The following is a 27,321-nucleotide window of genomic DNA, read 5'->3' as shown; positions in this document are numbered from 1 at the left end:
TGGCTTCAGATTTCAGAACAACTGGTAGCACTTTCCCCAGCCTCTGTAGAAGGGTAAAATATGAAATACTGGCCTAAGCAGGTATTGATCAAGAAAATCTGAAACACGCCTTATGCATCTGAAATATACTCTCAGTGTCCTTTTCAAATAATTCACTTACCTGATTGTCATTTTCATTATCTTTGATAATCAAATACCTCAATAAATTTAATGAAGCCATAATCCTGTTAATTAAAAACATTTAATTTGTTAAAGTATAGTTTTACACAATCAACAGAAATTTCAATGAATAAGTTAAAATCTTGGTTATATTTTTGGAATTATGTTTGCCATTAGAAATTATTCCCCTCAACAGATCTTTTGGAGTAGCAGTAGTAACTTATTACTCTTGTTCTTCATTTAAGATCAAAAAATACAATTGGGAAAAAGATTATCCTTTTTTTTTCCAAGGGAGCTTTGTTATCTTTAATATTTGAGAATATTTCTTGCTTTCTGAATTTTAAAATGTCTTTTATAAATGCTTACAATTATTTTCTCTACATCCATTCCAGTAACATGAAAAAAATTACATACTCTATATGAGAAAAAGATGCTCTAGAAAACAAAACAAAACCCAAACACAGTACCTTTTATAATTTATATACATAAAATTCTTAGTTTTTAGTTACAAATGCTTAGTTGCAAATCTCTATGTGCTATAATGGAATGCTGAGTATGCCAAAGGTACTGAAATCACACAGTTGGTCATTCTTCTGGAAAGAATATTCTTGAGTTTGTTTTTACCCATTAACTAATTACTTAAACATAAAAATCTTTATGTAGTTTTATAAATTACTGATATAACATCACAGAAAAATACGTTTTATTAGTTTAGGTTCCTTAAGTAGGGGGTTTCCATTTTATTCTAAATTTACTATTTGAACCTTAGCAATGGTCACACCTCACCTATCTGAGTTTTGCAGCAGATCTGTTTCAGCACCTTCTGGGAGAAAGAGTACCAAATCTAGAAGGGAAATCAGCTGTGGTCCCGTAAACCATCTGTTATTATGTGATCTCTGAAAAGCCAAAGAAAATTTGGGAAAGGTTTTAAAAAAGCCTGACAAATTCATGTGTTTTTCTAAAACTCTGCTACTACAAAAATATACAATGAATTAAAAAAATATATTTTTAACTCTAATTTCCATTCTTTCATTCACTATTTCTAGATACCTAGAGCAAACCCTGACAGTTTGGAGCAATGGTACGCTCTGTATTCTATCTGGAATTACTGAATATTCACATAATAGGTTAGACTTATTTAATTTTTTTAGACGTATATAACAAGATAAAAAGAAGTCAGATTACCAGCTCAAGCAATTAATACAATTTAAATTTATGGTTAACAAAATTTCAAAATTCAGGTTTTTTTTTTAAGAATAAAAACAGAAATGGAAGAAAAAATATACCCTAATATTAGACAGAGAAAGTCTGTGGGGTATGAATTTACATTAAGGTATTCCACAAGTGAATAAATATAGCCTACGAAATAAAATAAAATTGATAACTGATACCTTGGCATGGTCTTTCTTACCTTTAATGATACATCAATTTGATTTTTGATATTTTGAATAATAAAGGCTTCTACTCCTGAATGATTACTTGTATTCAATAAGCACCTTGAAACCAAAATTACAATACATTTGAAATTATCCCGGATGGCATTAAAATTAAATGATGATGAAAATCTTACAAATTCAAATGGGTTATGTTTTATCCTGAGGAATACAAAATCCACAGCGAAGACAATTAGCAAGGTGATACCAATTACAAAGTTGTCTATTATAGTTAATGCTGTCACTAACTGGTAAATTCTATTTATAACTGGATTCTTCCAATAAGAAATTTCTATTGAACCAAATTTGAATTCTTATACATACAGTTTTAATAATTAACACAGTAAGAATGGAAACTAGTGTAACAGCCTAAAAACTCCCAAAATTATTCCCTGGGAAAGTAGACTAATGCCAGTTAGACTAGTTTAATTGCAAAGAAAGGCAACTCAATAGGGTTAGCCTAAGGGGAGGATGTTTGTGGGGATACAGGCAGAGGAGAACCAGATGCTGTTATAAGACTTAAGCATGAAATTGAGATCACCTGCTCTTATCAGTATAAATAAAGAAAAGGTATGATAAAGAATACTAATGTTGGCTGATCCCAAAGTAGACTTTTTAAGCACTGTAACTGCTTAACTCACTTTTACTACCTAGAACAGGGGTCACCACACTAAGACCTGCAGGCCAAATACAGCCTGCTGCCTGTTTTTGTAAATAAAGTTTTAATAGAACACACCATACCTATTGGTTGACAAACTGTCTATGGCAGCTTTTGCTACAAAGTTGAACAGCTGCAACAGAGACCACATTGTCTATAAAGCTTATATTTACTATCTGGTCCTTTGTAAAAAGTTTGCGAACTCAAAAAGAGAGTTGCTACATTCTTTGCCCCCTTAAACAGCACTATTAGTAAACTCTGCTGTTAACTTATAATGAATAGCCTGTCAAAAGTTACAACTCCAAAGTCATTAATTTGAACTGTGAAAAATGGAAATTATTGATGTATATAAGGTGCTAACAGGAGCTTTATCAATCTCAGTTTAATCTTTTAAGTCCATTTTAATTTTAGAGTATTTGAATTAAATGAATTAAAATATATATTATTATTCATGATTCATAAACATATATATCCATATTTGATTAATCCTTTTCTACCCATCGCGAATAAGAGAACTTATTATAATAAAGCTTCCAACTAGAGTTGTAGAGTCCCTGAATGGTACGAACAGTTAACTCGTGTGGCTACTAACTGAAAGGTTGGAGGTTCCAGTTTATCTAGAGTCCACCTTGGAATAAAAGGCCTAGCGATCAACTTGTGAAAATCAGCCAAGTGAAAACCCTACGGAGCACAGTTCTACTCTGACACACTTGGGGTCATCGTGAGTCAGAATCAACTCAATGACAACTGGTTTTTAACTAGAGTTGTATTATAGGTAAATCATACTGAAATAATTATATATACTGAAATACTATACCCTGGAATAATGACATGGCATTTTTTTTTTTTAATTGTGCTTTAAGTGGAAACCCTGGTGGCGTTGGTGGTTAAGTGCTACAGCTGCTAACCAAGAGGTCAGCAGTTTGAATCCGCCAGGCGCTCCCTGGAAACTATCGGGCAGTTCTACTCTGTCCTATAGGGTTGCTATGAGTCAGAATCGACTCGACGGTGGTGGGTTTGGTTTTTTGGTTTTGGTGCTTTAAGTGAAAGTTTACAATTCAAGTCAGTTTCTCATAAAAAACTTATACACACATTGTTATATGACCCTACTTGCTCTCTCTACAATGTGACAGCACACTCTTTGGTTTTTAATCAACCACACATTTAGCAATTAACCATCTTAATACATACCTAAATAATGTATATTTGCCTTGTGAATCCAACTTGTTAATATATAGTTGCAGCAAAGCTAAACCCTTTCTCCTCTAAAATGGAACAAATAATATTACATAAAATGAATAAAGATTAAATTTTTTATCCAATTTCTCATTGTAACTCATTATTTTGTTCTAAAACATTTACGTACCAATGCCTCAATGGGGCAAAGCGTCATTACTTTCACTAAGCCCTGCAAATAAAACAATTCAGATGTTACTAGAGTATACTGATTGTGAACAAACAACTATACTATCAAGGGTGGACGCTAAAAATCTGGAGAAGTAAAGGTAGGAGATTTAAAAAAGTGAAGTTAATTTTTCCCTGAGCCATTCGGTCAGTCTACCGTTATCTCTACAGTAAGTGAAGTGCAATCAATTTTGTCAGTGATATTGACTGGGCTGTTACAAAGTGTGAATTTAAAACTTAGTGGTAATTTTCAATGTCTAGAGAGGATAAACATGAAATCAAATATGCAGAAATACAATCTGTTCCTTCAAAATAATCAGGTTTCATATATCAATGAAAGCCATGTTTTTTTTTTTAATTTAAGAAGTGGAAAAATCAGTTTCCACATTGAAATCTAGGAACCTATCTTGGATATCCTAACTAACAAACAGTATTAGCCAAAATAAACCATAGGACGCAAAAATGCAATGTTTATTAGTCTTTCTAGTAATGAGTCAGTGTATCCCTCAAGTGGAATCCTGGGGATTTTGAGTTATGAGAAAAGTAAACCCAACACTGGGTTAAAGAAGGTTATGCTCCCCCACTACATGTTGTGCTGTTGTACTGTGGCCACTAGCCACACGTAAGTTAATCTAAATAAATAAAATTTACAATGCAGTTCATAGTTGAACTAGCCACATTTCAAGGGTTCAATGTGGATAGTGGCTATTGTGCTTTATATAGCACAGACAATAAACATTCCCACCATCACAGAAAGTTCTGTTGGACAGCACTTGGACACCACTGCACTAGTTTTCAAAGGACATGGAGAAGAAAGTGGGACAGGCGTCAGAAAAAGATCTCTACCTTACTTAAGTTCAGAATAGGCAAGGGACTATTTTTAAGATAGAAAACATGTCTTAATTACCTGAGGCACAGTAAGAAAACTCTTGATTTCTAAGTACTGGTGAAGTAAACTGTTGTCTTCTATTCTTAATAAAGCATTCTCTAACAGATCCTACAGATTAAAATAGAAATACATATATGTTGAAGTCAATGGATATATTTGTTAACATGACTATGTATTAAAATTATTACTGAGGCAAACAAATCTTACCAATCCTTTGGAGAAAACAGATTCTTCTGTTCTAGAAGAGAATATTAAAATTTATCAGCATGATTTTATGAGTTATTTTAGACTTATTCTTCATTTTAGGAAAAATAAACTGAAATTTAGAGACTTTTTAATACATATCATTAAGGAGAAATTCTGTTTTAAGAACTTAGTCAAAAATTTTAATTCATCTTTGATCTTTCTTTGAATGGCCACTGATATCCAAATCTGACCAAAATTAGCCTACTTGGGGCTTGCTTCTTGGCAGCAAATCAAAAGATCTTCAACAGCATGTACTGAGAAATCGATTATACCCAGTACTATTTCAGTTAATTTTTCTGTAAAATCTCTTCAGTTCTTTTTACACAATAATTCTATGATCTCCATTGGTTTTTTTTTTTTAAGGTTTGTGATCGCTGTTAACTAAATATTTAAGAACTGTGGCAAAAAATTATCTCAGCCTCCAGGTTCTTATTCTAATCATACAAGGAGTTAAGTGTTACACTTTTGGCTCAATGACTAACCAGTACGGAAATCTCAAGAACATAAAACTTAGATTCAAGAACAATATATAAGAATACGGTACACTCACCATATAAATAACAGGAACTAAGTAAAAAGAATATAAAATCATTAAGACATACATAATAACGCAGCAAATTTACAGAGTTAAAAACTACTTGTGCCAGGAGACCCTTGGCAATTCCTGCCTTGTGGGCTGAGGCTTTCGATATTTGCCATGTTACAAATCTTCCTTCACCTGGGAAGAGACGGGACTGATAAACTGTCACTAGTGTTCCTACAACCAGAATACTCCTTAGAAGCAAGGATGGCGAGACTACATCTTACATACTTTGGACATATTATCAGCAGGGATCAGTCCCTGGAGAAGGACATCATGCTTGGTAAAGTACAGGGTCAGCAGAAAAGAGGAAGATCCTCAACGAGATGGACTGACACAGTGGCTGCCACAATGGGCTCAAGCATAGCAACAACTGTGAGGAAGTCACAGGACCAGGCAGTGTTTTGTTCTGTTGAGCACAGGATCGCTATGCGCTGGAATCGACTCGACAGCACCTAATAATCACAGTGTTCCTAAAGGATGGTACTGCAAGGCCCTGACTGATCTCAAAAGATAATTTAAACGTGTTTTAACAGGGAAAGAAAACAAAGCACATAGAGCTTTATAAAATTCTTTCGCTTCTGTTTTGAAAAATTATGCATACCTATTACTTTGTAATTGTTTTAAAAGGCAAAGTCTTGCATCTTAGCACCCCAAATGAGGAAAGTTGTAATTGAATGGCACCACTGTCAATAATCTAGATTATAAAAAGTGGGGTCAAGATACCTCCTTCCTTTTGATACAGTTAACAGATTGTGTCCGTGAAGCAAAAGCATTCCATGAATTTTTTACTGACCTACCCCCACTTAGGTGGAAGAGGATTCAGTGGGGTAGGGATTCTTCAATTTACCAACTGTTGAAATAAGGAAACCTCAGAAACAGATGACAAGAAAACCAAGGGAGTAATTTTAAGACAGTATCTTAAAGTTATCTTGAGTTAAAATAAGAGACTTTGGTGAAAAATCTCTTTGACTCATTTCTCTCTACTGTGAATATTTTCCTCACTGTTTTATAAAATAAGCGCTTAATTAATTAGGGCCTGGCAAAGAGAAGGTAGTCTCCCCTGATCTTGTCAAGGACACTACTGTTTAATTCTAATACCATTTGAATGATCTTACCTTTGCAAAAAGACTTCAATATGCCCCATATTAAATTGCAAAAGGTATAATGGGCTAAAATGGAAGAAAAAAAAAAGAGAGAGAGATATCTATACACATATATATATTTTGGGAATTTTATACACATACTAAGTCACTTTCAATGTAGAATGTAATGCTTAAGAGTATAGGCTCTGGGGTGAGACAGAATTATTCCACCTATGTCACTAATTAGTTACAGGATCTTGGGCAGTATCTTGTCTTAGCCTGTGATTTTCACTTCTGTAAAATGAGATAATCCTCTACTTCAAAGAATTATTACAAAGATAATGCCTATTGAATGCATGGAAAGCTGTTAACACAATGTTTTAATACATGACGAACATGCCAATGGTAGCCATTACTGCAATATTTATATATCCCCAGGTATATGCATCCATAAATATACAAACTCCCACAGAGAAATATACCCAAGCCCTACAAGACAAATATACAATCTTTATCCTCACGGACCGTGAAGTCCAAAAGATGTTATATGATAGACATATATATATATATATATAATTTTCACGAACTTTATAGAAAAAGAATGACAAGTTTAAGATAATTATAACAGAAAGATTCAAACTTAATTGGGCGGTAAGAGAAGGCTTTCCTCATAAAGTGACATTTAAGGATAAAGATTGTTGTAAGCATGCATGAAGGTCCTACAGCAGGAAGGTTCATGACACATTTGAACAAGAAACTAAAAGGTGCTACTGGAGCGTAGTAAACAAGAGGTGGTACATGAATCAAGAGATCAAAGAGGGGCCACACCATGCATCAGCCTGTCTTATAAGTCATGTTAAGACATTCAGATTTTACTTTTAGAGTAACAGGAGGCACGGAAAGGCTTTAAGTAAGAGACTACTTTTAAAACTTCACTTTCTAGCATGTGAGAATGGGTTGGATTCAAAGGAGTGAGCATGGATATATAAAGATCCACTCGAGATTATGCCAGTAATCCAGTGACGAGCCCATGGGTACCTAACCAGTTCCCTTCCTTACAGTCCAGGGTGGTCCCAACACTGTCAAAACCAAGACCGGTTTATCACCTCTGACCTCTGTCCCCCACCATTCCCTTATGCCTATTTCAACACTCACCCTTTTCATAGCTTGACAAATCATAGCCAGCATCATTAGAACTTTAGCAGCTAGTGTCACTTAGAATAAAAATAGCCTTTGTTTATATTTTATTTTAAATGTCCTAACATGTTAGTAGACACATATATAGGATGTTAGATAAAGGAGTTTAATAATATTCCTTTTAGAATACATGAATAAGCCAAACATTGACTCTTACCTTAAGACCATTGGAAGCTGATCAATAGTGATGCCCTGTACAAATACTAGATATGCCAGAGAAGCCATAGAGTCTGCTAATTGTTTGTTTTCTTCTTCCTCAAATTCAAGAGGTTTCCAAATCCTCTTTTTCCTTCCATGATTAAAAATCATTTTGGAGAAAGGTTCTCCAATTGCTGATAAAAACCCCTGTGAAATGAGTAAAAAAGGAAGCTGTGGCAGACAGACCCTAGGGTGATTAGCCACCCCCTCAATGAAATCACACCCTACAAAAATCCCCTCCTTGAGCGTGAATGGGACCTGTGAGTCTTGCTTCCAATCAACAGAATTTGGCAACAGTGATGAAACATCACTCCCACTGGATGATGTTAGATGACAAAGGGAAGGAATTTTTACAGATGTAATTAAGGTCCCAAACCAGCTGATTTTGAGTTATTCAGAAGGGAAATTATCCTGGGTAGGCCTGATTTAATCAGCTAGAAGGTTTTTAAAGAGGTTCCAGGCCTTCTCAGAGAGATGCTCTCCCTTGGTGGCTTTAAAGAACTAGGCTACTATGTTATGAAAGGGCCTATGGAGAGGGCAACATGTCAAGGGACTGTAAGGCAGCTTCTGCATGCTCATAGCAACCCCTGGCCAACAGGCAGCAAGAAAATAGGAACCTCAGTCCTACAGCCACAAGAAGATGAATTCTACTAACAATGTGAAGGAGTCTGGAAGTGGATCGTTCCCCAGTTAAGCTTCTGATGAGACCACAGCCTCAGCCAGCACCTGAGATTATCTTGAACAGAGAACCCAGGTAAGCTGTACCCTGAACATGAGCTGTAAGAACTGTAAGATAACAAGTGTATTGCTTTAAGCTGCTAAGTTTGTGGGAATTTGTTATGTAGCAAGAGAAAACATACAGAAGCTAACAACGAAATCACATTCTACACAAGCGTTTATCAGATGGTTTCTAAATCACCTTGGTCTTTAATTCAGAATCACGATTAAAGCACACACACAAAGGAGTCTTACTCACATGACCTGATGGCTAGATAGAGGGCTCTGGCATAAACAGATGCAAAATCATTTTACATTTTTTTTAGAAAGTGCATCAGAGATATTTGAAAGCAATCTAAAAAGTGAGACATACATACAAGTATCATGAAATGATAATAGTAAAGCAACTGCTCGACTGAAAAGTACTCTAGGAACAATGCTCCAAGGACCGCTATGACCTAGGTACAGGGTGGGCTTGATGAATACTGGTCTCTTCAGCAGTGGGCAGTGATAGCAGAGGCTGAGGAAATAGTGATCGCTCAGCTCAGGTTGTATGGGCTCTTGTGCCATAAGAGAAAGAGAAACAAAAATAGACAGGACCATAGGGTTAAATCTTTATCCTTTTTTAAAGAGTAAAAGAGGGAGAAAAAGAGACTATAAGGAAACACAGGTTCACCCCTATGCCCCTTATACCACTCATGATTCCAGTATACACTAGAAAGCACCTGACCTTCAGTACCCAACAGTTTAAATCTTGTCTCTACCACTTACTAACTGCAACACTGGGTGAGCTACCTAACCTCTCTAAGCCTCAGTGTCCTTATCTAGAAAATGACATAATTCCTTTGTCAAATATTTACTGATCAGCTCACGAAAAGGCTTATTCCACATATTCACTCACTTTTTTAATAAACAACTGTGTGCCAGGCACTGGGCCTGACACTGTGGAGAATTATAAAGCCAGATAAGACTTCTCTTGCCTTCAGGGAGTTAAAATCTGCTGATCTGAGATAGCTCCATTAGTCATTTCAGAACATAAAAAGGAGACATGGAAAACCATCCTCCGTCATAAGAAACTGCTATTCAGCTACCAAATGCTAAATATACACTGCTGCACTGATTTCCAAGCCACACATTTTTCTTACAGCTACAATACAGAAAGTTGACTGTACTCATATTCCAAATGCCCTCTGAATCAAAAAGCTCCGTTTCTTCTTATGCAGCCTATCTACTTATTTCTTTCCAGAGTAGGATAGCTTTTTAAAAAGGCACCATATGTAACTAGGTTCTACAGTGGTGTTCTAGAAATGTGGGGTTCACCTGTGTCCAAATCAGCCTGCACTATTTATCCACACACCATTCAGCAGCCCTGCCCAGCCAATACCTGCCACTCTGCAATTTCTCAAACCTCATGGCAGCTTCTGCTGTTTCAGGAATGTTCCTATGCTACAACCCTTGAGACAGACAAGCAGTTCTGTAGCAAAACCACTTGTAGGCATGGTTCAGGCCAGTCAATCCCAACCACACTACACGTATCTATACTTTGGTAGCACAGAGCAGAAGGCACCTCCTCGCTTTATCTCCTACCCTGACCTTCACCTCTACTTCTTTAAGCTGCTTTGTGTTTTTTCACTGCCGGCTCTTTCTACTTGTAATGTTTCTTCCACTGAGATCTTAGGACTTCTCCCCTATACCCACAACCTCTTCATAGGATTCCTGCTCTACCTCACTGGTTTTATTAAACCTGACTGATTCACAGCCTCCTTTTTGGTAGAAGCTGCCCACATTCTCACACCCTGTATACTGCAGGGCCAGGAAGGCAGCAGTGGGGTAGGGTGGTGTGGGTAAAGCCTTGGTGTTATGTTGGCTCTTCCCGCACTCTCAGGCAAAATCACATTTTCCTTTGAGGCAGATGCCATATTGCCTTTTTTCTGTCCTTATCTCTGTCATATACTGACTTCCTGATCACTTCCTCGTATTCACTGAAGATGATTTTGGCACCTGCTCACAATTTTTCTCCAACTTCTGTCTTGATCCTAGGAAATGTTCATAGATTATACAGCTCTACCACGGCAGCCTCATGGTTCTTGATCTCTGGTGACCTTTACTTCCGGTCCATTTCAGCACCTAACTTTATCCTGGATCTCAGTTAACATTCGGAAATTCCACTATTCCATCTTCTAATGATCTCGTAGCCTCTTCTCTCGTAGCAACCTACTTTTCTAACTCTGAATTTTCCAGTCCTGTGATCTCTCCATGTTAACCTAGCATATCCATCCCATCTAAACTCCCTTCCTTCCTTATCCAAACTGGACCACACATAATTGGTCATCTGAACTACCAGCACCTTATATTTCCTTTACCTACTTCTACCCAGTAAAAGGAGGTCTGGCAGCACAGTGGTTAAGAACTCAGCTGCTAACCAAAAGGTCGGTAGTTTAAATCCACCGGTCATTCCTTAGAAACCCTATGAGGCAGTTCTACTCTATCCTATAGGGTCGCTATGAGTCAGAATCGACCTGACGGCAACTGGTTTTTTTTTTTGCTCTTACCCAGTTTAAAAAAAATGGAGTCCCCAGGTGGCACAATGGTTAAGCACACAACTACCAGTTGAAAGGCTGGCAGTTGGAACCCATCCAGAGGTACCTCAGAAGACAGGCCTGGTGATCTGCTTCCAAAAGGTCAAAGCCTTGGAAACCCTATGGAGCAGTTCCATTCTGCACACATGGGGTCACCATGAGTCAGAATTCACTTGATAGCAACAACCCAGTATAATGTCAGTCTTTGAAAAATGACTAAAATCCACCTTCCCTACTTCTATACTCAGGTAGGTGAGTATTGCTGGAGAAAATCACACACAAATACAGACTGGTTATCATAATGATGGTCTCCTTGGTGAGCTCACCTTAAGTGCCAGACTCTCTCAGGTTCAGTCCTAGACCATTTCTCTTCTCACATTGATCTACCTTCTTAGATGATCTCACCCACTCTTACTCATAATTTCCTCCTTAAAAACCTGCTCTCTCTGTCTATTTGATATATATTAAAAAATCAGTGTTAATCTTGTTAGGTGTCATAATGGCATTGTGGTTATGTAAAAAAAAAAGAGTCCTTATCAGTTAGAGAAACATACATAAGTATTTATAGATGAAATGTTATGTCTAGGACTTGCTATAAAATAATACCGCAAAAAGAAAAGGAGAGGACAGATGAAACAAGATTGGCAAAATGTTGGTAACTACTGACTGAGAACATAAGGGTATGTTACAGTGTTTGCTCTACTTTCCTGAATGTTTAATAAAAACATTTTTTTTAAGTACAAACCTCCCTGCTCTGTATTCTCTATCGCAATTATTGGCACCTTTATCTGCCCAGCCACCCAAGCAAAAAAAACCTCATCCTTTTACTATTCTTCCAAATCCAATCCATCACCAAATTTTGCCAATTTTACCCATTATAAAGTTCTCAAATCTGCCCTCTCCTCTTCATCTCTACCAGTTTATGTAACTTAGGCCCGCATCACCTATCACTTAACTCCCAAGAGACACCTAATCAGTCTCCTTGCTTCCAACTTCACCTCAGTTAAATCCATCCTCCATCTGCAGTACATGAGAATACACAGTATTTTAGATGACAGCAGATTTTTACAGCAAATTAAATTAGCTGTACTTACCACGATTTGAGATGCAAAATATCTTAAAGGATCATTTCTTGCTTCTTCAGGCTGTTCAAGGAATGGTGCTGTCAGCAAAGGGCATTTCAAGCTCTTGAAACAACTAAGGTATAAGAAATCAGTAACTCTGAATATAACACTTCTTAAGTATAAAATACGTAGTTCTATAAACACAGCTACGTTTTCATGGAAAATAACATGAGCACCACTAACTCAACGGCCTATAGAACGAGTGATGTAACATCAAATAATGAAGACAGCAAAGAACATCCTGCTGACTCAACATGTTACGAATCTCCACCACATCTGGAATAAACCAACGGATTCTCAATGTTTGTCTTAGGACCAGTGTTCGTCCAGGATGTAGTTTTTACTAGTTCAAGGAAAAACTGGGACAGTGTATTAATTTTTCCAAACAGGCATATTTGTTTAATTTAGAAAAACAGACTCTACTCTATGATTAAGCCCTTCCTATATTAATTATCTTTTCGTTTATGGAACTGCCAAAAGGTTGGCAGTTTAAATCCACCAAGATTCTATGGGGGCAGTTCTACTGTGCACTATAGAGTTGCTATGAGTCGGAATCGACTCGACGGCAACAGGTTTGTTTTTTTTTTTTTTTTAACCTGACAAAATAGAAAGCTGAAAATACTTCATTAGCCCCCAAAATTAAAAACACAAAACTACTGGACCAGGATGGTTAGACCATCAGTAGTCTAGTCCAGCAATGCCCAACAGAAATATAAATCCAAGTCACACATGTAATTAAAAAATTTGTAGTATTTAAAAGTTTTTTTGTATTAGAAAAGTCACAGTAACAAAAAAGGAGAAATTAAGTTGAGATATTTTACTTATCCTTTTTTTAAAATAGTTAAGTTTTCAAAATCCAGTAGGTATTTTACACTTAAAGCACACGGAATCTGGACTAGCCATATGTGAAGTACTTAACAGCCACACTGGGCAATACAGGCTTAGTCTATAGTATCCCTGGAGTGAACACTACTGGGTACTCTACCACTGTTTTGTGGTCAAGCTGGATGTTCAACTGTCTGGTGCTCCCTCTGCTGATTTCAAAGTGGGAGTAAAAACACAATTCCCCTATCTTCATTATTCACTTTTTTTATGATAGGTCAAGTAAATGCAGAGATGAACACAAATCAAATTAAATGAATGTAGTTTTACATTTGTTAAAGAATCAGTGCCTTATTAAATGTCCCACTGTCATCTGAACCCCATATTCTTCTAAAGTTTCAAAACGTGAACATGCACTTATATTTATATGACAAACTAAAGCAAAGAAAAATAAAGTAACTGAACTGGCTATCAATTATTAAGCTCAAATATACTTACAATTTCAATAATTCATCTTTTAACTTTTCATTTTCCAGCGAGTTTTCTTTGGCATCAACGACTTCTTCCACAAATGGCTTAGTGAAATCTATCAAGGCCTTGCAACACTGACAAAGGCCATATTCATCTGTTTGTATTTGTTCTTTTGAGTACGGAACAGGAAGAAGAGATAGCTGATTCCAAAGGGTAGACAATGCTAATCCAACTGAATATGCCTTGTTGTTACGAAGTTTCTGAATCACTAAAAAGAGTTCAAATTGTTACCTGAGATAGCTTCATGAAGTATGCCAAGGTCGGCACAAGAAGCCTAGTAAATGTAGAATTATAAGACATATTTTTCCCCTATATTTTAGCAACTCTGAAATCAGGATGGCATATCATCGCTTAATTGGCAGTGTTTTTCCTTCTTGGTGCATAAAATGATGAAGCATCTTACAAATCATGTCATAATATAACAGATGCCATGAAATCTTCTTTATGTACGTTTCTAACAGGTTAGAGACTTAACAAAACAAAAACACATTTTTCTTTATTTTGGGGGAGATGTTATGAGCATAATATATGAGAAAGTGCCTTGTAAACTATAAAGCACTGCACAAATGAGAGGTAGTATTAGATTTTTTTCTAGAAAACTCTGAATATTTCAGGTGGTACAAAGCTGGACATTCATATTTAAAACAATTTTACTCTAACTCCTGATTCTGGGTCCCTCTATCATATTCTAAGTTATATGCAGGTCATAAATGGAAAAAGTGGCCTCTTCCCATGGATAATCACTGTCTGCCTTGGTTGCCAAGGTCCATTACTTACCAATACTGTTACTGTATTCAACCAAGGAGCCTTATCATTTCACCTCCTAGTTTCATTCCTCAGCAGTATGTTTCTTATTCCCAACCCTAACCACCCCCACCCCAAACAGAGGCTAAGCAATAAATACCCCGCCTGATGCTGTTCTTAACCAACATACAGGAATTCCACAGCTGTACTGCAGACACCACAGAAGTTATCCTGTAAATATGTTTAGAGGGAAATTCTAGATGTAAGTTACAGATAGGAAGGTTTGGCAAAAATTACAAGTTACAACACAGCACATGAAAAACAGTACAACATTCAATAAAATACACACAGATTACCTATTCTGTGCCAGGTTCTGCTATTTTTTTAAGAGCAGGAAGATTCAAACTGGCATTACTATTATTAGTTTATGCCAATAAAGTATGCAATAATTAGTCATCAACTCTACTTTTGTGTAGTGCTGATGTTTTGGGTAAGCATCAGGGCTACTTACACAGATAAAACAAGAAATATTTAGGTACCGAAATCCTCATTACCTGTCTGTAATGGCTGAAGTAAAAGGAGAATACTTTGGGAGATCTGTTTTCCAGAGGGCTCTTCGATCAGTTCAAGCAAACCCAACAATAATTCCTTTGGATTACATAACTATAAAAATATTCACAATTGAACCTGTTTAATACAAGTTGTATTTAAAGCCACATGATTACTATTTTTAAAAGAAGGCAGATACTGAGAAAATACAATTATTTTTGTTTCGCCGTAAAACGCCTCATATGATTGTTAATTAGGAAAAAAAAAAAGGCACAAGCACAGCATACAATCTGCGACTGGCAAGCAGTCAAAGAAGCAAGAAGTCAAAGGGTTTCTTAATGGCAACTACAGAGTGGAAAGGTAACTTCCTGGCTAAGTATGGGAGGGAAGAGCTCAGGTTTCCTTTGAGCTTCACCTGTCTACTCTGAAGGCTGCTATAGATTCCCAGCAGGTGGGACTCTTCCCATCCCACCCTGCCAGGTATTTAACACTAGTCCAGACAGTCTCTTTGGTAACTCCTGAAGAGCTAAAACTTTGCACTGCTTCTGACTAGCTATTATCACCTCACTCGCCTTACTATTTTAAAGCCCTCATAATTCATAACTAATATCTAGCTGGAGCTCCTCCTTCCAAGTATACATTTTATTCGCACGGATTTCCAAGTAGCTTCATAAAATGTCTTTTTCTCAGAATTTACCTTTCTCAGTCATCATATATTAACTCATAACTCTAAAAAAAAAGCCCAAGCCCATTGCCATCAAGTCGATTTTGACTCATAGCAACCCTACTAACCTTTAAACAAGGTCTTTCTAAGGTTGTCAGTCACAACTGATTAGTGTTCTTATTCCTACTCCCACTGTGACCACCTGGATTCTTGTTTTTCATATTGTTTTAGAGGCTGTACCACAGAGCATTGAGCAGTGAGATTCGATTCTAGTGCTAATGTTTCCAAAATATCAGTATGGCCTTGAACTACCCCTCTAGGCCTTGAATTCCACATGTATACAACAAGGGACACTTGTTTAAAATACAGCTTCCCAGGTCTCTCTTGGAATCAGGGGGTTTGAGATGAGGTTAGATAATTTTTATAGTCAGGAAATCTGAGCAACTCTGAAACGGAATCACCATCCAACCTCTAAGACTGGGCCTTTTTTCGGAAGAATTCTCTCCTATGTGTATTTTCATGAGTTAAGTGCTTTCTCACCAAACAACAAGCATTAAGGCTCTGAACCTAAAAGGGAATTATAAAATACTGCTGGGTGTCGTGAAAAGAGAATTTAGTTTCCTTAACTTACCTTTACCAATAAATCAAGCATCAGAAAGTAATCTTTTCTTTTATCACCTTCCTTATCATTCCATAGAAGACATCGAACAACTGGACCAACAAGATTCCAGCCCATATTCCTAATGATGACCTGTAAAAACATTTTCAGAGTAAAGCAAACAGTGCGATCTATAGGACTCTGTGCGCTTTCCCAACTTGGAGGAGCTGAGAATTTTCTCTGAATAGGAAAAGCAAGGAATGTGAGGCCTATGACATTTCACCACTACCTTTCTAGTGCTGGCTGCTCTTATGGGTTGAACTGTGTCCCAAAAAAGATATGCTGAAGTCTTATCTCCTGTACTAGTGAATGTGACCTTATGTGAAAACAGATCTTTGCAGATGTAATTAGTTAACATTAGGTCACATTGGAATAGGGTCCTACACCAATATGACTAGCATCCTTATAAAAAGAGGAGAGACACAGAGATAGTTGCAGAGGGAAGACAGCCATGTGACAACAGAGACAGGCTGAAGTGATGCCACCACAAGTCAAGGAAGATCTGGGTTACCAGATGCTGGAAGAGATCTTTCCCTAGAGCCTTGGAGAGAGCATGGCCCTGCTGACACCCAAAACTCAGCCTTCTAGTTTCTAGAATCGTGGGAGAACGTATTTTTGTTGTTTTAAGCCACTCACTTTGAGGCACTTTGTTACGGTGGCCCTAGGAGACTAACACAGCTGCTGACAGATTATCAACATGTACAAAGAGTCTGTAATACTTTCACTAAGAGAAGGCAAATGGGCCTGTACTTTTTATGAGTTAAGTCAGTCTTTCCCAGGATTGAAACAGTTTCTCTATTTTCAGTAAGTGTGTTAACTTGTTTAACGTGAGCAAGTACTTGACTTCCATGGAGAATTTTGCTCCCTAATCCATAAAGAAATCAAGTCAATGCTCTTGAACCTTGGAATTTTCCAAATATAAGGTATTATAATCATTTTAATTTATGTAAAAGGAGGGGATGCCACGTTATTAATTCCCTCTCCTACATACAATTGCCTCATATCATCAAAGGTATTTTGAAATGTGTACTACACAAGTAAAAGTTTATCCTTTTAATTAGTGATTCACACTTATTATCAAAACTAATTTTCAAAACTTCTCTGGCTTGCTTTCTACTTCAACTCATCAGTATTTACCAAACATTTACAATTGATTCTCATTCCCTATAGCAGTTATATACTATAAAGTCACCATGAACACTGAATCAGTGAAGCCTGAACCACTGTCTCTAGGGGAAACACAGGGCTAGGTTCCTGTGAGGCTCTGGTCACAACAGTTTCGCGTGTGTTTCTGTTTAAAAGCATCATATTTAATATATATGGTTGATTCATTCACACTGAACTCATGATTAACTGCATGATAACTCATGCCTTGAACAAAGCTTATCTAACACAAGTATTTTCTTGTAAGGCACATCATTGCCTTCTTGTACTTAGAATACTACAAAGCACTTTCAACACTATGCTTGGGGGCCATTTGAAACAAAATCACCAACAAAACGCACAAAAATGAGAAAAAACGTGGCCCTAAACAGACCAAGAAACAGATATGAGAGCTAAAATACAACACAGGGCATCACTTTGTCTGACCTCAGCCAGGAATGTGCCCCACTGGGCGACTCAAATTTTTCACTGCTCTGTGCACGTCTATGAATAACCATGAAAGCACTCCAAGTATTGATTTTGGGGTTACTGCTAAATTTTAGAGAGTAGACGAATTTGCAAATACTGTACAGAATTCATGCATAATGAGGACCCCTTGCACTATATGTCAGATCTTAGAATATTATAGGCGCTAGAAATAAAGCAAGGAACATATGTAAGATCTCTTCTCCCATGGAGTTTACATTCTAGTGTTCATTTTTAAAAAAACAGGTCTAGTAAGAATTCAAAGAGGCACATACAATACCCTCTCCCCACTCCAAGTCTGATAAAATAATAACGACTGAGTACAAGGTATAGCAAAATAGTCACTTCCACCTGGGGAAGGCAAGAAAGGCTTCCCAGAAAAGGTGACAGCTAAGTTAAGACTTGCTGGAGAAATAGAGACGTTTGTCAGGCACAGAGAGGTGTGAAATACATTCAACAGCAAATACATACAACAGCAAAGCACAAAGGCAAGAAGCTTAACGGAACCTGGAGAACCACCAACGGAGTATGTTAGGGTACGTGAACACATAGTTCACAAATGAGGAAATGCCATCAGCTCACATTCTTCGCTCATTTATCAGTTGGACATTTTAGTGTTTGCCTTACCAATCTGCACGAGCCCCCTAAATGTCAAGAATATTAACTTAGTTTTATTTATGACAAATAATTACTTCCTTTTTTGGGTTGACCTTATTTTTTATGTAGCCAAATATATATATAAATTTTTTCTTTGGCCTCTCTTGTACTACTTTTAAATATAAAATGGATTGCTCCCTTTAGAGATTTATAGCTATTCATTTAAATTTTTGAAAAAAAATTGTATTTCACCTGTCCTTTTATGCAATATTTGTTAAGAATATGGCATAAAATGAAGGTATAAATTGATTTTTTTAAATAATAAAGCCATGCTTTTTTTTTTTTTTTACCAAAGAGAAGATAGTTTAGTTGAGCTGATCTCTCTGAATATTCTTTTACTGCTTGTTATTTCTTCCGCTAGCATACTTTTCTCCCAGACAGTCCCATAGCTTACAACCTTGCATCCTTCAAACGTCTGTGCAATTTTCATCCAGCACAGCCCATCTCCCTTATCCTGCTTTATTTTTCTCCATAGCATTTATCACTTTTAACATACTATATAACTTATCAAGTACGTATCTATCTTCATTCATTAGAATTTAAGATGTATATGGGCTGTATCTACTTAAACATCTAGAGTAGGGAATGGTACAGAGTAGGTGTTCAATAAATACTGGATGAATGAGGTCTACTATTTTTAAGCTTGACAGGTTATTCAGAGATTCGTTGTTGTGGGGGACTGTCCTGAGCTCTGTAGGATGTTTAGCAGCATTCCTTGCCTCTACTTGCTAGATACTGATAACACCCCCTCCCCCCAGTCATGACAATTAAAAATGTCTCCAGACATTGTGAAACGTCTGCTGAGTAGATCTGATATTCTATTCTGTTTTCTTCTATTTTATGCATGGCTTGAGTTTAATATTTAGGTCTTTATTACTTACGAATATATTACATTGTTAGGCTATTAATTTTTTCCAAATTATTAAATATTTATCTTAATAGTACTTATTAAACAATCCTATACAAGCTTTTAAAACTTAAATAGTTCCCAGAGGACACTACTTTTCCAACCAAGCACTTATTTCCTTTCCCATAGGTCTACTTCTATAAGTGATTCTCTGAAGGAGAATTAACTGTAATAGGAATCCCAGATCTGAGTGAGATTTTGTATATATGAAAAGAGAATTCTGATAAAATACGTCACAAATACAGTCTCAGCTGCAAGGTAACCAGTCACTATCTAAATGCTTCAGGGCTTTAGTTTGGGGAAAAGGAGGGTAGTGAATAGTTAGAAGGAAGAGGATTCAAAACTACCCATAATAAGCAACCCCATTTAATACTAACAACCATATGGCAGGAGATTATTATCCTCAATTTACAGATGAGAATGTCAAAGCTTAGCAATTAATGACATATCAACGTCCAACAACTAAAATGGGGCAGAGCCAGAACTTGCATATAAATCTATTCAACTCCAAAGCTCGTGCTTTCCCCACTGTAATAATGGCTCTCCACCAGGGGTGATTTTGCCCCTGCTCCAGGGAATATTTGGTAATGTCTAGGGACATTTTTAGTCGTGGCTGGCAGTGTGGGGTGCTACTGGTTATCTAGCAGGTAAAGACCAGGGATGCTGCTAAACATCTTAACAATGCATAAGACAGTTCCCCAAAACAACGAATTACCCTCTTCAAAGTATCAATACTGCCAAGGTGCCATAGTGCCTTGGGACAAGCTATTATTCATATGATCTATGGCTTTTTTTTTTTTAATGTTGCACAAAGCAGAGCATTCATATATCTTGATTAAGATACGTTCATCTGGCAAGGAAACCAAGTTTTAGTCCACTTTAAACACTGTCTTGTCAACATGTGAACCTTTACATTTAGCAGAGCGCACATTACAAAGGTGATTCTCAAGGCATTAAGACTAAGCTATCCTGTGCTTAAAATCTGTGGCATTAGCTATTTAGAAGCATGCTAAAAATAAAACACTTAGGCACCTAATCCCTGAAGAACAAATGGGTTTCACTTCCTTCTCCCTCTGCCTCACTGATGCCATGCTGACCCTTATCTCCACAGCAGGCCTCTTCCTTTCTACCAGCTCCTTAAACGAAGGATTCCCCAGCTTCTTCTGCCCTTTCTCTGTGAACTCAGGCCAATTCCCCCCTCCACCCCCTACCCTCGATGCTTCAATTACTTAATCTCTAATACCAAACCCTGGAGTCCCTGTGCGGTACAAATGGTTAAGCACTCAACTACTCAACTCACTCAAGTACAATGGTTAACTACTCAACTACTAGTCAAAAGGTTGGTGGTTCGAACCCACCCAGAGGCATCTTGGAAGACAGACCTGGTGATCTGCTTCTGAAAGGTCGCACGGCCTTGAAAACCCCATGGAGCAGTTCTACTCTGCATACATGGGGTCGCCAGCAGTTGGAGCCAACTCAATGGCAACACCACCACCAGCAAACCAAACCCACTACCATTAAGGCAATTCTGATTCATGGTGACCATATGTGCTTCAGTGGAACTACACTACAAAGTTTTCTTGGCTGTTATCTTACAAAAACAGCGCTAGGCATTTCCTCCCCAGAGCTACTGGGTGGATGTGAACCACTTTTTGGTTAGTAGCTGAGAGTAAAGTACTTGCACCACCCAGTTGACCTAATCTCTAATGTTGTTAGGTGCTGCCAAGTCAGTTCCAACTTATATCAACCCTATGCAAAACAGAATGAAACACTGCCCGATCCTGTGCCATCCTCACAGTTGTGGCTATGCTTGAACCCACTGTTGCAGCCACTGTACGAATCCATCTTGTTGATGGTGTTCCACTTTTTTGATGACCCTCTACTTTACCAAGTACAATGTCCTTCTCCAGGTGCTGATCCCTCCTGATAACATGTCCAAAGTATGTGAGTCATAGTCTCACCATCCTTGCTTCTAAGGTGCATTCTGGTCATAGCTCTTCCAAGACAGATCTGTTCGTTCTTTTGGCAGTCCATGGTATATTCAATATTTTTCTCCCCACCACGATTCAAAGGAGTCAGTTCTTTGGTCTTCCTTATTCACTGTCCAGCTTTCACATGTATATGAGGCGATTAAAAACACCATGGCTTGGGTCAGGCACACCTTAGTTCTCAAGGTGACATCCTTGCCTTTCAACACTTTAAAGATATCTTTTGGAGCTAATTTGCCCAATGCAATGTGTCTTCTGACTTCCTGACTGCTGCTTCCATGGTTGTTGACTGTGGATCCAAGTAAAATAAAATCTTTGACAACCTCAATCTCCTCACCGTTTATCATGATGTTGCTTACTGGTCCACTTGTGAGGATTTCTGTTTTCTTTATGTTAAGGTTTAATCCATACTGAAGGCTGTGGTCTTTGATCTTCATCAGTAAGTGCTTCAAGTTCTCCTCACTTTCCACAAGCAAGGCTGTGTCATCTGCATAACACAGGTTGTTAATGAGTCTTCCCCCAATCCGGACGCACCGTTCTTCATATAAATAGCCCAGCTTCTCAAATTATTTGCTCAGCATACAGATTGAATATGTATGGTGAAGGACACAACCCTGACGTACACCTTTCCTGACTTTAAACCATGCAGTATCCCCTTGTTCTGTTCGAACCACTGCCTCTTGCTCCATGTACAGGTTCTTCATGAGCTCAGTTAAGTATTCCGGAATTCCCATTCTCTGCAATGTTATCCATAATTTGTTTTAATCCACACAGTTGAATGCCTTAGCATAGTCAATAAAACACAGGTAAAGATCTCTCTAGTATTCTCTGCTTTCAGCCAGGAACCATCTGACATCAGCAATGATATCCCTGGTCCCATGTCCTCTTCTAAATCCAGCTTGAATTCCTGGCATATATACTGCTGCAGCCGCTTTTGAATGATCTTCAGCAAAATTTTGCTTACATGTGATATTAATGATATTGTTCAGTACTTTTCATATTCAGTTGGATCATCTGTCTTGGGAACAGGCATAAACAGGCAGCTGTTGCACCAAATTTCTTGGCATAGACGAGTGAGCACTTCCAGTGCTGCATCCAGTTGTTGAAACATCTCAATTGGTATTCCGTCACTTCCTGGAGCCTTGTTCTTCTCCAATGCCCGCAGTGCAGCCTGGACTTCTTCCTTTAGTACCATCGGTTCCTAATCATATGTTACCTCCTGAAATGGTTGAACGCTGACCAATTCTTTTTGGTATAGTGACTCTGCGTATTCCTTCCATCTTCCCTGATGTTTCTTGTGTCGTTTAATATTTTCCCCATAGAATCCTTCAGTATTGCAACTCGAGGCTTGAATTTTTCTTCAGTTCTTTCAGCTTGAAAAATGCAGTGGGTGTTCTTCCCTTTTGGTTTTCTATCTCCAGGTCTTTGCAGATGTCATTATAATACTTTACTTTGTCTTCTTGAACCACCCTTTGAAATCTTCTGTTCAACTCTTTTACTTCATCACTTCTTCCTTTCTCTTTAGCTACTTGATGTTCAAGAGCAAGTTTCAGAGTTCCTTCTGACGTCCATTTAGGTCTTTTCTTTCTCTCCTGTCTTTTTAATGACCACTTGCTTTCTTCATGTATGATGTCCATGACATCATTCCACAACTTGTCTGGTCTTTGGTCATTAGTGTTCAACACATCAAATCTATTCTTGAGATGGTCTCTAATTTCAGGGGTGATATATTCAAGGTCATACTTTGGCTTTTGTCGACTTGTTCTAAGTTTCTTCAGTTTCAGCTTGAACTTGCATGATGAGCAACTGATAGTCTGTTCCACAGTTGGCCCTTGGCCGTGTTCTGACTGATGATATTTAGCTTTTCCATCGTCTCTTTCCACAGATGTAGCCCATTTGATTCCTGTGTATTCCACCTGGCGAGGTCCATGCGTATAGGTGCTATTTATGTATGTCAGTAAAAAAAGGTATTTGCAATGAAGTCATTGGTCTTGCAAAATTCCATCATGCGATCTCTGGCATCATTTCTATCACCAAGGCCATATTTCCCAACTACTGATCCTTCTTCGTTTACAACTTTCATTTAGTCACCAGTAATTACAGTGCATCCTGATTGCATGTTTGATTAATTTCAGACCGCAGAAGTTGGTAAAAATCTTCAATTTCTTCGTCTTTGGCCTTAGTGGTTGGTGTGTAACAACTATTAATCAAATATGCACACCAACCACTAATCTCTAATAGTTACTCGCAAATCTACTACATCTAAATCTCTTATTTCTCTACTGAGCTCCAAACCTTACTTTCCAAGCTCCTGCTGCATTTTAAATTCAACATTTCCAAAAGTGAGATCACTTTATCTTCTTTCAGAAAATGTTCTCCTTGAGTTGCCTTTTTCTGTTCAGAGTATCATGTATTATTCTCTCAGAGGGGAGAACCTCAGCTGTCTTTGACACCTTACCCTCTCTCACCCTCACAATCAATGAGTCCCCTCTATTCTACTCAAAACATTCATGCAAGTGCTTACATGCTGCTAACTGGAGTAGAACAAAGTGGCTAAGAGCTCTGAAACCAGGCTGCACAGTGATTTCGTTTCCTCATCTACAAAGCGAATTTAGATTCTGGAGAGGCTAATGGGTTAACAGATGCAAAGCACTTAAAAAGACATTTGACATATAGTAAATACTCAAGAAATAAAACCAAGAAGGGTAAAAACCACAAAATTTACTTTATTTGGGGTTACAAAGGTGCCATAAACACAGATCAAAAGCAAATATATTAAATAAAATATCCTATTTTTGCTAAAAAAGAAAAAAGCAAGGGCTATGCCCTCTGAACTGCTGAATAAGAGATTCTACAACAATATGCGATTACAAAGCTTTATGAGGTCCCCAAATCCAATTAAGATGCCTTGGATATAATCACAGGTTAGCACGACTAGATTGGGGTATCAAAAAAGAAAACTTTTGTATAAATAAACAGTATTATAAATGAAAGAAAGAGCATGTTCCTAGGAAGAAGATGGTCTTCCCTGTATTCATATGAACAACAACAAAAAAATCCCAAACCCACTGTCACTGAGTTGAGTCCTATCAGGGTGACCTCACGCGTTACAGAACAGAACTATTCTACAGAGTTTTCTTGGCTGCAATTTCTTTACAGAAGCAAATCACCAGGCCTTTCTTCCATGGTACCATTGGATGGGTTCAAACTGCCAACCTTTAGGTTAGGAGTCAAGCACAATCCATTTGCACTCCTCAGGGGCCTTGTACTCATAAGAAGGGGAGTACAAAGACACAAATTTGGCAGTGTGTCTCTAACACTGTGTCCCAGGAAAAAGTCGTCCCTGATCCACAAATGAGACCCATTTCCACTGTAAAGAATGATTTCTCAGACTATCACAGCTGGATGATATTCTACACCAATTGTCCCTGATCCACAAACAAGACCCATTTCCACTGTAAAGAATGATTTCTCAGACTATCACAGCTGGATGATATTCTACATCAAACTCGTTGCTGTTGAGTCGATTCTGACTCACGCTGACTCTATAGGACAGAGTAGAACTACTCCGTAGTTTCCAAGGCTGTCATCTTTACAGAAGCAGGCTGTCACATCTTTCTCCCGCAGAGCAGCTGGTTGGTTAACAGCTAAGCCCTCACCACTGCGCCACCAGGGCTCCTTCAGATTCTATGCACGTATACAAAATATTGCTTTGCTTAAAATCTGGTTTTCCACACACATTTGGCTCAATCAAGATAATTTGCTGGTCACCAAAAATGGGTGTCTAACCTGCGTGAGACTTGTATTACGTAAATTCATGATTTAAATGCCATTCTTAGTTCCTCTAGACCACAAGCAATCCTCGTTCCTACTGAAGAGTTTTACTTCTACTTCTACTATAGCACTTATTTCATTTATTCTGCCTCTTTATTGCTAGTAGTTTAGTATTTACCTCTTCTACCAGACTGCAAGGACCTTAAAACATATGAATATGCCTAATTCCTTTTTTGTCTTCCATAGTTTCTACTATACTTTGCTCTTAGTTGATACTTACACATTTGATAAATAAAAAAATAAATAGATAATATCATCATGTGGTTTTCTCTTCCCAGTAAAAATGAAAAGTACACACAAAAATAGTACTTACCTTATTCTTTTCATTCTGGATAATTTCTAATAGCTGGTCTATATGCCCTTCATCTATGCACCTTTGCCCTGCTAACTGAAATAGGCCAAAATCTTCTTCTTTAAAGTCCTGTTCTTCTAGGATTTGCTGGCAAAAAAAAAAAAAAAAACACATACAGAAATAAAAACTCAATACAATAACTACTTGATTTATTTTATCTCTGTGAAAAAAGAGAAACCTGTTTGAATTCCAGATGGGTTGCACATTAAGTATATGCACGAAAATCAGGATGATCCCAGTAAATATTCCCAATGAATGATCTCGAAATCTACTTTACCAAAGAAATCTATGAAAAGGATCAGCATTAAAATTAAGATTATTTAGATAAGTATGTCACTTGGAGACATAATTCAATTTGCCTTCCAGCCCTCATGCTATTTATTCACAGGTCAATAAAAGCAAGAATTACAGAAAATAAACAATGAGTGACCTCAAATGTAATTAAAAAGAAAAAATTACTTACACATCTTTTTATTATGGACTGAAGCTCCTCCACAGCCATTTCTAGTTTTTTCCCCTAGTTTTGATGCTGAAACGTACTAACACAAAACACACTGTTAACAGTGGCATTACACTGCAGTATTCGGAAGCTGTTCTGTTCTGTTGCATTATTAGCACACACAATTTAAAAAATGGAACGTTTCAAAGCTAAAAATGTTATTACTGAAAGTTAATGTGTTAGCTTTAAGAAAATTAAAAAAAAAATTTTTTAAAAGATGTTGCTTTTCTTTCTGTTGTATTTTTAAGTTTTCTAGGAGTATTATTTTGAAAGAGGAAAAAAACTCCTCTAGAGCACTCTTAAGAGATAGGGCAAATATGAACTCTATAAAGGATTTTTTAAATAAAGTGAAATTGTCTTTTTTGAAAAAATTCCCAAAAGATGGGCCTGAAATCCAAGTTATAATCATTTAGGAATTTTTTTTTTTAATGTCCCACCTGACAAAAATTTGAGAGCAACACATTTAACTCATTCAAATGGGGTGAAACTTCAGATGCCCTCCAGCCCAAGGGTTGGCGGTGACATTGCTCTCTAAGAGTTGCAGTCGCCAAGATAATCAATTTGGTCACTGTAATCACTTTATTACTTGGAGACCAGGCCACCGGCGGTCCCCGGAAGAACCGGTCTCGCCGACCATCGTTTTTCCCAGCAGGAAGGCCCGGCCCCAGCCCTGCACTACCGGCGCGGGTCTGCGGGGTCCTCACAGCGGCGCGCTGGAGGGCGGATTAAACTGCTGCGCGCGTGCTGGTGGCATCCAAGGGAAGCCATTTCTCCCGATTCCTGCTGTCCTTGGCGTTCGGCCCCCATCACCTGGCGGGCCCGGTCTGCCCGCGGCGCCGGGCCCTACAGCCTCACTACCCACCCGCGGGCCCAGCGACCCGGGCTCCCTCCGCGCGTCCACTCACCCGCCCAGCCTCCGGCCGCTCTCAGTCCCCTCCTCCACTCCGCAGGCCGCGCAGGCTGCTCCCCCGGCCCCGCCCCGCCTACGTGGGAGAGGCGGGGCCTCGGGGAGAGACGCCGGCGCCCGCTCTCCGCTCTGACGACGCATTTCCATGGCTGACTGGGCCGGGCAGCTGTCTCCCGGCCGCAAGGCCCGGGCTCCCGGCGCCTCCCGTAAGGCCGCAGGTAGGAACAAGGGTCTCTTGCCACGTTTGGGCCCTAATACCTGAGCTCCGGCGGAGTTCCACACCAAGGCGCGCGGGGAGCTCCCGGAAGACT

At 38.2% G+C, this 27,321-nt stretch overlaps 2 protein-coding genes across 12 annotated transcripts in view; one reads left to right on the top strand and one right to left on the bottom strand.

The window, feature by feature from the left end:
* The window catches only part of GLMN (glomulin, FKBP associated protein), a 43,075-nt gene extending 16,022 nt beyond the window's left edge, over positions 1-27,053 (bottom strand). The window contains exons 1-16 of one of the 4 annotated variants that reach the window (XM_010598110.3): positions 27,009-27,053; positions 26,068-26,143; positions 25,566-25,691; positions 16,211-16,330; positions 14,921-15,029; positions 13,590-13,830; positions 12,240-12,342; positions 7,809-7,996; positions 6,488-6,541; positions 4,751-4,781; positions 4,562-4,651; positions 3,617-3,658; positions 3,442-3,515; positions 1,571-1,655; positions 946-1,055; positions 161-224 (exon numbers count right to left, since the gene is read on the bottom strand). In XM_010598110.3, the coding sequence (XP_010596412.1) occupies positions 161-224; positions 946-1,055; positions 1,571-1,655; positions 3,442-3,515; positions 3,617-3,658; positions 4,562-4,651; positions 4,751-4,781; positions 6,488-6,541; positions 7,809-7,996; positions 12,240-12,342; positions 13,590-13,830; positions 14,921-15,029; positions 16,211-16,330; positions 25,566-25,691; positions 26,068-26,106 (1,476 nt within the window). In that variant the 5' untranslated portion in view covers positions 26,107-26,143; positions 27,009-27,053. Of the gene's footprint in view, positions 1-160; positions 225-945; positions 1,056-1,570; positions 1,656-3,441; positions 3,516-3,616; positions 3,659-4,561; positions 4,652-4,750; positions 4,782-6,487; positions 6,542-7,808; positions 7,997-12,239; positions 12,343-13,589; positions 13,831-14,920; positions 15,030-16,210; positions 16,331-25,565; positions 25,692-26,067; positions 26,988-27,008 lie in introns of those variants that run through there. The other 3 variants (XM_010598111.3, XM_023558414.2, XM_064282281.1) reach the window with 3 other exon arrangements.
* A 58-nt stretch (positions 27,054-27,111) lies between these two features.
* Positions 27,112-27,321, top strand: part of RPAP2 (RNA polymerase II associated protein 2) — a 117,829-nt gene continuing 117,619 nt past the window's right edge. For 5 of the 8 annotated variants that reach the window (XM_064282276.1, XM_064282275.1, XM_064282277.1 and 2 more), the window contains exon 1: positions 27,112-27,228. In XM_064282276.1, the coding sequence (XP_064138346.1) occupies positions 27,156-27,228 (73 nt within the window). In that variant the 5' untranslated portion in view covers positions 27,112-27,155. The remainder of the gene's footprint in view (positions 27,229-27,321) is intronic. The other 3 variants (XM_010598109.3, XM_010598108.3, XM_064282279.1) reach the window with 1 other exon arrangement.

Source organism: Loxodonta africana, chromosome 3 (assembly GCF_030014295.1).
Source record: "Loxodonta africana isolate mLoxAfr1 chromosome 3, mLoxAfr1.hap2, whole genome shotgun sequence".
NCBI classification, from domain to species: Eukaryota; Metazoa; Chordata; class Mammalia; order Proboscidea; family Elephantidae; genus Loxodonta; species Loxodonta africana.
This window is presented reverse-complemented; position numbering and strand designations above follow the sequence as displayed.